At 46.1% G+C, this 13,073-nt stretch overlaps 1 protein-coding gene across 1 annotated transcript in view; it reads right to left on the bottom strand.

The window, feature by feature from the left end:
• The window catches only part of MGAT5B (alpha-1,6-mannosylglycoprotein 6-beta-N-acetylglucosaminyltransferase B), a 179,682-nt gene that overhangs the window by 35,661 nt on the left and 130,948 nt on the right, over window positions 1–13,073 (bottom strand). The window contains exons 9-11 of the mRNA XM_019494448.2: window positions 11,303–11,434; window positions 8,796–8,929; window positions 5,681–5,811 (exon numbers count right to left, since the gene is read on the bottom strand). Coding sequence (XP_019349993.1) covers window positions 5,681–5,811; window positions 8,796–8,929; window positions 11,303–11,434 — 397 coding nt within the window. The remainder of the gene's footprint in view (window positions 1–5,680; window positions 5,812–8,795; window positions 8,930–11,302; window positions 11,435–13,073) is intronic.

Genomic DNA, 13,073 nt, shown 5'->3' with positions numbered 1-13,073 from the left:
CTCCATAAGATGCCTTTAAAGACAAAGCCTTGGAATCAGGCAGTTCTGGTATTGTAAAAAGCACATGATTTCCAGTGGTGTTTAATTAATCATGCAGCTACATATACTTATACGTATAGCAGGAAGTGTGTGCATGTACTTGTGTTGTATGTATATATACATTCACACTCCCGCACACATTCATACATGCATGCACACACACCCTGGAATCCAATTCTAGTAAACTCTCATATAAGAATGCTCCTCCTATACTGTTTCATGCTCTTTGAATCTTAATGCATAGCCATTTTGTGCTACACTCAGATGATTCAATCTTGTATGACACAATAACAACACTTAATGTGTCTGTAGCACTTTACATCTGAAAAGTGCAGTGCAAACACTATTTAATCCTCACAGGAACCTTTGAAGAGGGCAAGTATTATCATCCCCATTATACGGATGGAGAAACCCACATTTGCTGACATTTGCTGGCTGAAAACTTTGAGGCACAATTTCATGTTCCTGGAGTTCATTGGCTGCATGGGATAGAATGACACAAAGATTCAAAAGACCTGAATTTGGGATGTGGGTGAGGTCATAAGGGAGTTATAAAGCACCAACAAAATGAGTATCAATAAAACCTATAAGCAGCACATGAGTCTATGCCAGGGGCGGGCAATTATTTCAGGCGCAGGGCCACTTACTGAGTTTTGGCAAGCTATTGAGGGCCGCGTGACAGGCAGCCAGGGGCAGATAAATATTAATTTTCTCAATTTTTTAGGGGCTCCACAGGCCAGACAGAATGGCCTGGCGGGCCGCATTCAGCCTGCAGGCTGCATTCTGCCCACCCCTGGTCTATGTACACATCATGCAGTCTATATGACATATATGGGCAGATAAACTCATTTAGGGTCAAGATCCCATCCCATTGGACTCAATAGTAAATCTTCTAGGGTAAAATGCCAGTAGTGCAAGATCAAGCCCTTAGGAATGCTTTACAGAGTTTTAAAACATTATTTGGTAGTTAATGTAAATCCTTTTGTATACGTGGTTTTGTCAGTACCAGAGTTTCTTGAAAAGCTCTGCTTTGGAGGGGTGATTTGAAAACAAACATTTTTAAGTTCCCTGTGAACATTTTTTAGGTTTTTGAAAATGTAAACTAAAAAATTCTTTTCTCCCCCTTCCTCCCACATTTCTCCTTTGCCCTTTTCCATTTTGTTCTATTTTACTATCAGGAAATAGGGAGATAACCTGATTTTTTGGTGTATGTTTCATGGTTTTCTATTTTTAAAAGCACTCAGAAACTTCAAAGGATTGAAGACAGAGTGACACCTTTTTAGAGGAAAAAGACTTGTCCATCAAAAAGTCCTGTGGATGGCAGATTTTCAATTAGCTCTGTTCAGTACATTGACTTCAGCTGCAGCAGGTCAAAGGGGAGCAAGATCGTATCATTAAAAATATTTAGACGTCTCTAAGAGTTGCCTAAAATAGGGTTTCTGTGTTCCACATTTTTGTGGTATCCAAATCCAGTAACGTGGGCACCTACTAAGGATAAGAGCAAGTGCTTTGTATGCCATGGGAAACCTGAGAATCTCTTTTTTGCTGGGATACAACTGAAGAAAGTCCTGGCCCCACTGAGTTCAATGGCCCAAATCCCAGTAACTGCAACAAGAACAAGAGTTCAACCCTGATTTCTACATCCAAAGGATTCAAAAGATACCAAGTCTTACACGCTCATTAGAAAATTCATGGTGCCTGTCAAGCCCGTAAAATCAAAGTCCTACAAAACCTAACAGCTCGCTGGACTAATACAGTTAATGTACACCAGCTTCTTAGCCAACAACACACAAAGGGAGTACAGCAGCTAGCACTGTACTGTATCCAGTTGCCTCTGACAGCTCAACCAAAAGGACCAGGATCCTATTTACAGCTGGGGGAAGCCTCTGGGATCAATGCAAAGTGCGACTCATAATCATGCCTCTGGAACTGCAGTGCAATGTCTTAAATGCTCTATCACTGTGTCCCTCAGTACATAATAATTTGGAAAAAAGGAAGGGGTGGGTAGGAGAAGGAGATGTTAAAAAAGATTGTCTTCAATGCTGGGAAGAGGTGGAGTGATTGCCTCGTCTCCTCTCCAGGCCTGGATTCAGACCACATTATTGCCACAAGGCTCCATTAATAGGGTACCATGGGGCTTTGAAGGTGCTCAGTAGTGGGAGGAGGAGATAAGGTAGCCACCAGCTTGTAGGTGATGAGGTCAAAAGAGCGGGATAAATGCAATGCCATCACTTGGGTGCCTATTTATTTCACTAATACACTTGCTGCATAATTACCACAACTGATCCAAAGGGAAGGAGGAGAGGGTCTCGCCTGTAAGAAAGGAATCACTCTCTTCCTCCTCTGAAGTTATTCCAACATGCCGAAGCAGATGGGCACTTTCTGACATGGCTTGGCTACACTCCTAGGCTGGCACTCCCAGCTGGAGAGTATCAATTTTCCACACAGCAAACATAGAAAACTCCAACACTTTTTTTGTGAGTAGAGGACTGTGGAGGAGAGGCTGATTACTACCCAAGCTTGCTTGACATTACCCTTTCAGAACTGAACGGAGTTGTGAAGTACTTCATTGTTGTTCTAGCAAACTCAGCCCTGCGGACAAATACGGCACCACACAGTCCTTCCAAGCATGGATTTCATCGAGGGTCTCTTCTCTGTGCTCAACAAAAGAGAAGCAGCCTTCCCTTTGAATTTAGCTGAGATCAGCATTGAGCTTTGCAGCCTCGGCATCTCTCCCCACACTACTTCTCATTTCCCTCTCCAGGCTCTTTACAAGCCTTGGATAAAAACTCTCAACAGCATTAACAGAAGAACACAAGCCACAAGACACCTTGCCTGGGCAGGGGGTAAGCAGGAAGGGGTGGGGGGGATGCAGAGACTGCAGGAGCCTGGCATTTGTGGAAAGCAGGCTATATCAAAGACTTCTTCCAATTCACAGAACCCCCAGCACATCCTCTTGATTAATCCTTCCAACCTGAACGGTCAGGGATTTAATGGGAAAGAGGCCCTTGACATCATTTATCCTCCCCCATCAGCTGAAGCAGTCCCCATGGCTAATGCTGCAACAGCAGTAGTATTTAGCTGCCAAAGCAATATGTCAGCACAGGAACGTGTTCTTCTGCAGACACCAGGTAACCCTCTGCCTTCCTCACAGCCCCACTTACTGAGAGAGAAACCTGGGCCACGAGAGTGCTCCCCCAGTCTCCCAGGCCTGTGGAGAGCATGGATAAAGGCTCGTGTCCAGGCTCATCTCTGCTTTTATGTTAGAAACACTCCAGCATTTTAAGAGATTCTGTCCCCTTCTGCACACCCGCTTCTTTTGGACACTCCTTGCCTTGCCTCTCTGCCCTTCCATTAGGATATTCTGCATTATCATTTAGACCAATGTGTATAAGCTGTTATCAGATAGCAGCCCTTTACATCTGGGTTGCACAGGTGTTAAGTAACTACACATAGTATAGACACTGAAGAAGTTGGACGTGTTTCTATCAAGAGATACTTCCAGGTTTGTACACATCGTGTTTATAGAAAGAGCAGATGCAAGACATTCATCCCTGCACCACTGCAAATTATTTGAATCCTGTGTAGAGTTAATTCAGGGAAAATGAGAGGTAAGATTACACCTGTATAAATTACATAGGTATAAGTATTATGCATCCACAGCTGTATCAAGCTGGTTGTTTTCTATAGGCAAACAGGCTATTACCTGCTGCCCTGTCACCAAGAGTTGAACTATTGTAACATCACTTACTGTGAGCATCTATTACCCAGATAGCTGCTCATCTATCCATTCTGGATACTGGCACATTTTACATTTGTCACAAAATGGATGACAGTTCCACTAACCTATTTACACTAATAACTAGGGTTGTGGACCTAGTGACTGGCTCAGATCTTCCTCAAAGTTTGAGTTTTCTGGGTGGCAAAGTTTTGATCCAGGCTCCTCTCTCCTGGAAAGCAAATTGTCTCAGATTCATTCCTTGCCCCTTTTACAACAGCTAATGGCTCCTAACAGTGAAAGGATTTTAATTATATAAATAAATCCATAGGAAGCAAGGGAATGAGAAATCAGTGGAGCCCAGGGAGCTATGCCAGAGCTGGAATCATTTGCTGCAGGAGGTGAGGCTGGGTGTTGGGAGCCATGAATAGCTGTGTGCCAGAAAATGAACAGCACACAAAAGCATCAAAGAGACATGATTTACAAAGAAAAAGATCCATTAGAAAGGTAGGGCAGGGGAATGAGGAGCCCAATTGTTAGTAAAAGTTCTGTTAAAACAGGCTTTATTGCAGAGATCTTGCTACTTGATGAAATGCAAATGCAGGACTCAGAATAGCCTGCTAAGACCTGGTTATAGAAAGATGGGGCATTGGAAAGACCAAAAGACCAACAATATCAGACTATACACACAAGCTGGCAGCATGGAAGGGTTTAGTGACTCACAGAAAATGCAAGCTCTTTGCACTTGCTCTCCTGAAACTGTATTTCAACCATCACACTTGTCCCTGATATTTTATTTTTATGCTGAAATGCCCAGTTTAAAAAGACAAGAGACTTGTGCACTACTGTACCTGCAGCTGCAACATCCCATGGAGAAGCACAGAAGGAAAAAAACAAGAGAGAGGGATAATTAGATCCTGCAAATGAATGATGCAAAGAAAAGCACTGGGTCTGATCCAGATAAAAGAGGCCGGAGCTAAGACTATCCTTTATGTTCCATGTTCCCCATTTTGATACAAAAGACCATTGAACTGTATGTTCAAAGAGGAATGGCATAGTTTTGGTCCAGTTTCAGGGGAGAAGTAGTAGAATACAGGATTTACCTCATGAGCTCAAATCTAACCCAGGTTAGCAGTGTGTAAAGATTGTTACTAGCTGAAGGTGAGAGTTGGGATTGTTCGATAGATGGGACTGGACTGGACGTAGAAGACCTGGTTCTAGTCCCATTTACTGCCCTGCCATGTGACCTTGGACAGGTAACACCAGGTTTTCTGCTTTGGCTCTGACCCCATGTCTACCTTGGCTATTTAGGTTGTAAAACAGGACTTGATTCTTACCATGCATGTTGGCACAACAGGGCTCCAGTCTTGATTCATGTCCTTACACACTGCTATGACACAAGTAATGGCAAGGGAGGTATGCAAACAGTTGACACTGTCAACTCAGTTCCACAAAGGAAATTATGCAGACCTTAACCATTTTAACTGTGGGAAGCTGACTAGTTCAGCACAATGCCTCAAATGTCCTTTCTGTCTCACTTTGGCTAATCTACATCCTTAAAAATGTTCCTTCTGGATATTAGGAACATAGCTGTTACCACACCAGATCTAACCTGAGGGCCCCTCTAGTCCAGTATCCCGTCTGGCAGGGGCCAGCACCAGCTGCTCCCAAAAAGGGTACAAGAAACTCCAACTGGCTGGTTGTCCACACAGTAAGTTTTAGAACGATGTATCAATCGTTATTACTCCCATGACTCCTACATAGGCCAGTGGGAGAGATGGAGTAAATGTCTCCTCAGGTCTTTCCAGGCTCTGCTTTTAAGGAGTGTAGCTTAATTGATAATTTTTTCAGAAGCCTCCATTGATGCCAATGGGACCATGACTTAGCTCTCTGTAGTCTGGACACACCAGTGAGGGCACCTACCTTCCAAATGCTGGCTTCCTTCCCGTACACCACTGCCATGTTGCTTACTTTGTTGGACTTGATGAATTGCTTCTCAGTCTCGTTGAGCTCCTCAGACACAAAGCCCATGAAAGAGTTGTCAGGAGTGTGGGCTACAGAAACCAAGGGGGGAAAAGAACCCGTATGTGTTAGACTCGTGCTGGAGCAGAGAGGGGTCTTCCACAGGCCACCACCTGTCTTCCCAAAGCCTGTGTCACATAGCCTGGCCTCACTGGCATTCCCCATGGAGGTTACTTGTACTGGAGAGTGGGGCTATAACCCTAATTCATGGAGAAGGTAAACACAGTTCCCCATGCTTGTTCTGTGCTAATGGGAATTTAGGTGTTGAAGGTATCCCTGGTGTCATTTGGGTGCAGAGGATCCCCCAGCTGAAAGTCCCCCCTTATTTCCCCCCGGCTGGACTCAGGATTCCCTCCTCCAACACTTTTCTTCCTGGGAACAGCTATGCTGGAAAGGGCATGGCCATCCGACTGCGGATAAGGATGTGCAGACTCCCAGCTCCAGGTGACTGCCTTAATCATCAAAGTGTCTCTGTCAGCTCAGCCATCAGCACCTCCCTCTGCACAGAGGCAGGGAGAAAAACACAGGAATGTAAGAAGTGCCAGACTGTGTCAGCCATTTAGCCCAGTATCCTGTCTCTGACTCGGGCAGAAGTGGATGCTATAGAGGGAGAGCACTGAACCAGACACATCTAGAATGACCTATCCCCTATTCAGTACCCACTCTGGCATCCATCATCTATTGGGTTAGGAGGCATTGGTGTTAGATATGCTCAGTAGGGAGATGTGGGCCAGGGCTGATCTGAGGAATGAAATATTGGGAGGCATTAGAAATGAGGCAATGGTGCAGCCCTTAAGGGCCGATGTTTCAGTACCACAGAAACACTTCGCAAAATGCAAAGAGGGTCTAAAGGGCTCCAGGAGTGAGAGAACAGAAAAAGCAAACAGAAGCTATTAAAATATGTGATATGAAAACTGCCTGTAGGTCTCTCTAAAATATAAGGCACTTCCTAGACTGCCAAATAGATTATATCCAGCCAGGGGGTAGAAAATATTTGAGTCACTGCATGTATAATGGGTCACCAGGCTCAACTGAGATGAGCAAAACTCCTTTCCCCTTGACGGGTTAGTGGATAAATTGGAACTATAGCCCCTTTCTTGAAACCAGCTGCCTGTCTCCAGATGGGCTATGCCCAAACTGGAAATAAGACTTTTCTTGGAGAAAAATATCTGGTGTTTCACATCCCTGCTCAACTCCCTATTTTCTTGTCATTTCCAAAAGCTGGTTTCACACTCTGAATCTCCCCAGATCAAACTGTGGCTGCCAAGGGCTAAACTGGGAAGCATATTTCAAAGCTTTTCTTCCTGTGGAATATCCCGGTGAATCCCACCCATTCCATGAAAGGATTTGTTGTCATCACTGGGGTGGGCACACATGAGAGAGAAGTGAAGCTAACCAAGGCAAAGGCTGAGATGGTCTCTATGGTTAAGGCACCGACCTGAAACTCTGGAGAGTAGAGTTTATGTCTGGCTTTGCCACAGGCTCCCTTGTGGGGGAGTGCTTTCATTTCTTCATTGCCGGCACTTACTTGGTGGGCCAAGGTCTTGCCAGTGCTGACTTCTGCCAGCAGAAGTTCTGGTAGACCACCAGAAAGGGGCCACCACCACTGAGCCCCAAGACCAGGTGCCCAACCATGCTTTTCTGGCAGCTCTGCACAGCCCCACTGCAGCAGCTATGGGATCAGAGTGTCAAGTACTTTCTGGGAAGGCATTCATGGCTGGAGGGACCACGGCAGCCAGCAGCAGGCATAGCAGCAGCCCTTTTCCACATTAACAGAACTCTCTGACATTTTGCTCACGGAAAACAAATCCTCCAGTCTGATGTTACTTCTGCCACACTGATAAATCCCTTCTTTCCAGCTTTCTGCCCCTCCCACCACCTCCTCTCTTTGGGTTTCTGGTGCTAAAACCCCTGCTGTTGCAGGAGGAGTGATTGGGTAGCTGAGCTGCTCTTGGGACTGCTCCCTGCAGAATCTCTGGGCTGACAAATCACCATGTCACAGCAAAGTCCTTCACTGCCGAACACTGGGAGGAGGGGAGCAGCTGGGGCAGGCTGAGAACATAATTAGCAAAACAGTGGGAGTGGGACAGAAAAGAATTAAAGCTAATTAAAGTAACAGGGCCCATTAAGCAGGCGTTTCCTTAGGGCACGCTGTCAAGGTTAAGGTCAGATGGAAGCAGCACACATCCCATTCAGCATGCTTGAGAAACCAGCTTTGACCTGAAGTACATGGTAAGGAGCTTGGCATTGCTTTTATGGCACAGTCTGAGCATAGCATGAAGAGGGGGATTATTTTCTGGCTCTGTCCCTCTTTAGGGGATCCTCTGTGCACCCCCTTACTTTAGGCGAATGGGTATTGAAACCTCTATAGTTCTAGATGAGACTGCAAAGATCTTCTCAATGGCATGCCTCAGCTGGACAGAAAGGGGCGTTTTTGGCCATGTGAAGCACTCACTCCCCCAGTGTGGACGTGCCAGTGTTTGCCCATCCTTTCCCAGGCCCTGCTGGTGTAGAATGGGGAGCCAGAGTACAGGGGACTGAGATGCACACCCAGGTATTAGCTGCTCCCTGGTAATTGTTTACAAATTAAAATCAGAAGGCCCCTCGAACTGGAAATAAGATACCAATTGTTCCTAAAAATGAACTGGACATATCTGAGTTGCCTGTTTGTGGCAACCAGCACAAACAGGAGAGTGAATGTAAATTTCTGAGCACTGAGAAATAAGAGCTGCTTTCCTTCGAATTATTCTAGTCTCAGGAACTTCTTCCTGTTCCAGTGCAGCTGACTTATTTGGGGGGGGGAGGGAGGGGGGAAGAAGGGTGCACGGTTGGGCTAGGTATGGTATGGTTGGCAGGCTGATGCCCAAGAGTGGTTAGTAGACACCCTAAACACTTAATTGCATATTCCCATTGTGTTTGCTGGCCTGGATCTGACAGGATGATCTGCAATTATCAAACATGCAAGTACCAAAAAAAATCCTCCTAGGATCCGAGAACTAAATAAGCCATCACTTACGAAACATCGTCATGAACTGCTTGGGGTTCAGGTTCCAGTACCCCCAGTTCGTCCGGTAGCCGTGCAGGGTGGCATACTCTTCATGATTGTAAGCTGGCTCTGTCCCAAAGGTATCAATGACCCGAACACGGCACCTGTCCAAGCAAGACAACAATGGTTACGTTTCACTTCCGTTTTGCCAACAAACACCATCAACCCATGAGATCCATCTTCCACCATCTCAGGACCAAGATGTTGTTAGAGCTGCTATGGACTTGAGGAGATGAGCATTTAGTAGAATTACTGCTTTTAAAAGGATTAATGGGTCTTGCAGTCCAATCCATGAGAAGACAGATCCTTCATATCAATGACCAATGACTGACTTGAGCATCCATACGGTGAGTCAAAGAAGCCTTCAGCGCCCCATGAAAACCTTTTGGGATGATACAGAGGCAAGGTAATGCTGCCTTGGGGCAGTGCTATGTGCTTGAACTCCAGAGGCCAAAGCTTTGTTCAGGTTTGTGCTGCCTTGCTGCCCAATGGCCAGAGGCCTGGAAAAGATCAGCGCTATTAATGCTGAAGGTACAGTGGGATTTAGGCTTGTTAGTGCAGGTGAAAGGATGTTGACAACCATGGTCAGAGCTGGGTTTGATGCAGAAGGCAATTGCACAAGATTTGCCTGAGCAACTCTGCCAATGCAGACCAATGGTGGTGAGAAGAAGTCTATCTGTTTCAGTCCTAGCTGCCACACATTGCTGCCATCATACTTGGATTGGCAGTGCCCCAAAGGCTCTCTTGTGGCTTTTAGGTACACCCTTCAGGTAAAGACAGTGCAGACCTGCATTGCATCCATGTGAGCACCAAGGCACCGTGCTTGCCCTTCCATGCAGGGCACAATGCCCCAGGTAATACTTTTTGGGGGTTTGCCTTTTGACATCTCCTGTGTAGACACCTTTGGGTGACTGGCACCCTAAAGTTCAGGAGTAGTGGATGTTGTGCTTGGGAGAGCACAGGGCCCCAATTACAGCTCTACTTAGCCTGGCAAGGGATGGGGTCAATGGGGGAAGTTCCCCTTGCAGAGCTCCAAAGGCACAGACCCCAATCTCATCTCCTACTGATCCAAGCCGGGTCACCCCACATCTGTCAATGCACTTTGGTCCTGACTCTGGCCATGAGCTGACCCCCACCTCCGGGCAAGAAGTTATTTGCTCCCATATTAAGAAGCACACTGTCAGGGCTTCTGGTCAGTGTTTAGCAAAGAAGGAAGGATGTATTTTCAACATCCCTTCTGGAAAGGAAAAGATTCACTTGACTCCCTCCTTGCAAATAAACCAGGTTCCTGTTCAGGTCTTTCACTGGCCCAACATCTTCAACAAAATTATACATCTTCTGGAGACATTTTAATGCTTTCCCCCATATCCCAGGAATGCTGAGGCAGGCATTACCATGGTGAGGGAGATGGAAAATAGGAAAAGTGGAAAAAGAGAGAGGATGGAAAAAAAAAAAGCCCAAGCTAAGCCTACAGAGTAAATGCATTTATAATAAAAGCAATAATGCTGCCTGTCATTTTTCTCTCTAATAAAATCATGTAGGATAGTGGAAGGAATGGGAGAAAACATAATAAATAGGCAGGACTATCAGCACTAAATTAAATCACATATTTTGCTGGCTGCTGCTATGTCAGGGAATGGGGACATTTGTCTCTCTCAGTGCTGAAGAGGAAAGGAGAAAATGGGCTTGGGCATGTGGGTCCTCTTTCTTGCAAACGCAAAGAGATCTCTCTGCCTTTTGTGGCAGATCACACCTGCAGAGTGGCAAACATATTATTTAGAGACACATGCACACACACACACAAGAAGTCCTCCCTGAAACTATTTGCTTCCCCAGCACAGAGCCTTATAATTAGTTTTTGTTTTAAGGTAGGATTTGAGAGCCTGCTCTCCCTCCTTCCCAAGCAGATCTCAGCATGTTATGACAGCAGCTGGGAAACAGTGTGGAGGCAGTTCACTGGGCAATGTACCAGCTGTCAGAGCTGTGCACATAAACAAGGCTGGAAACAAAGGGCCCAACTTTTTAGGATGTGCTGGAGATCTGCTGCAGGCCAATTGGTAAAGGAAAGGAAAGGTGGCATGGCCAGGGGAATCTCAATGCATCTTGCTGCAAGATGGCAGAGAATCTGCTTTCACATTCTGGCTGAGGTGAGGCAGCCTGCGAGTCTAATCTGTGCCTCATGTCCTGTATAAAACTCCCAGACACCTGCACATGGGCAAGCCCAGTTGATAATCCTGCTTGAAGGACAGGGAGAGATTGATGCTAGAATAGAATCCGAATTGAGGGGAACTGGCAGTCATAGCCCATGTACTGGAATGACAGTACGTGGAAATCCATCGACACAGCTGCATGATGAGATCTACAAAGCCCCTGGCAAGAACATGCCTCAGTCTGTCTACACCTATTTAACCCCAATGAAAACAAAGCAGTAATTATATAAAAGAAGCCTCTGAAAGGAAGAGAGTGATTTTTCTTACCTGTATTTCTTAAAGGAGAGCCCCATGTGTTGCTTCATTTGCTGTAAGCCATGGTAATCAGTGTAAATGAGGTCAAAAGGCAAAGGGATCGTCAAGGGGCAATTGCCCCGTCCAGGAGGCACCCCTAAATTACTGAAGAGAACAGGGAAGAACTGATCAGCCATTGAACACAGCCAAAGCCCTTTTGCTCACTCTGCAAAGTCAACATTCATTTTCCTACAAAGTGTTTTAAAGAGACCATCCTTCCCCTCCTTCAGACCAGCCTGGAACTCCATTCTCGCCGTGGGGAGATGGTTCTATCAGGGCTGCCCAGGGCCTCCATCCTTGGATTCCCACCGGCTCTTCTCTGCAAGTGACTGTCTGGGTAGAGCTGCCTGCTGTGATGTTGGCCAAGAACCACTCTAACTGTCTGAGGCCGTGGAATGCACACTTAATTATGCAATTTAGATGCTGTTTCAGGGGTGCACCAGCTTCCCCTGCTGGAGAGGCAGGGCAGCAGACTAGGGCTGTGTGAAGCTTTAGTCCCTGATTCAACTTGGTGAACATTCGGTCCAATTAAGTGGCCAAATCTCCAAATCTGAATCGAATCAGAGGACTCTTTAATCTCTCCAGATCGACTCGGAGAGATTTGGTGATTTGGACACAGACACAGCTTTAAATGTATTTTCTACATACCACTAGGTAGCAGGCGCAGTTCATGAATGCTGCGATGTTGGAGCACATGGAGTGTCGCACAGAAGCAAGGGGGAGGGGGGCGCAAGGTGGGGGGTGGTCTCCAGTGTGCTTGGCAGCAGACCTGGAAGTGGACCAGAAGCACTTCGAGTCTACTTTTGGGTCCGCCACAGAGCATGCAGGGTCCACCCCCCCGCGCCCCTCCTGACTCAGAGACTAGTGCCTCCTGGGTCTGGGGGGTTACCCAGGGTCCCCCTGTGGCCGACTGCTGAGCTGGGATGGTGCGGGGGGGGGGGCCCTGTGCACTCTCCAGCAGACCAAGAAGTTCACCACTGAGCACATGGAGGACCCCCTGCACTCCTGTGGGTCACTCCATGCGCCCCAGCATCTCAGTGATCATGAGCCGTGCTGGTACCTCGAGGTATGTAGAAAAAACATTTAAAGCTGTGTCTATGGCGGAATTGCTGATTCTCTGAATCAGCATAAAAACTTCAGATTCAGCCGAATCGAATTGGGGACAGCGATCTGAATCAGTGAATCGAATCACTGTCCCTGATTCGGGCTGAATCTGAATCCAAATCGAATAGGGCCTGTTTCACACACCCCTACAGGGGACCTTATAAATCTAGGTCTTTCCCCTGATGAACTCCCATCCCTCTTGATGCCTTTCCCAAGGACTAACTCAGCTGGCCTCTTGTTTATTCTCATTTTATCCCTATACTTCCTGGTCTCTAATATCTGACTTGTTCATCCATTTTTCCATTCTGTGTTGCTCTGATTCCTTCTAATATTCCCTCAGAAGTGAGTATTTATCTAGCTTGATCTGGAGTCCTTCCCTACAGTAGTTTCCCATACTTGGGAGGCAAGTTCTTTACAGTTGTTCTATCTCTGACTTGAAGAAACTCCAAGCATTCACCACATTTAAGTCTTTGAATGCTTTACTCAAGTTCACTTCACCAACTAGTTCCCTTAATTTTCCTAAGTTCACTCCTTTGGAATCAAGAAGCTTAGATACAGACCTACTTCTGTTTATGTTTCCATTTAATCTAAGTGAATCAATTTGAAATCACTTGAATCAAACTTATTTTATGGAACCAGC

This window comes from Alligator mississippiensis, chromosome 8 (assembly GCF_030867095.1).
Source record: "Alligator mississippiensis isolate rAllMis1 chromosome 8, rAllMis1, whole genome shotgun sequence".
Lineage (NCBI taxonomy): Eukaryota > Metazoa > Chordata > Crocodylia > Alligatoridae > Alligator > Alligator mississippiensis.
Note: the sequence above shows the minus strand (reverse complement) of the source record. Positions and strands in the feature narration are given on the sequence as shown.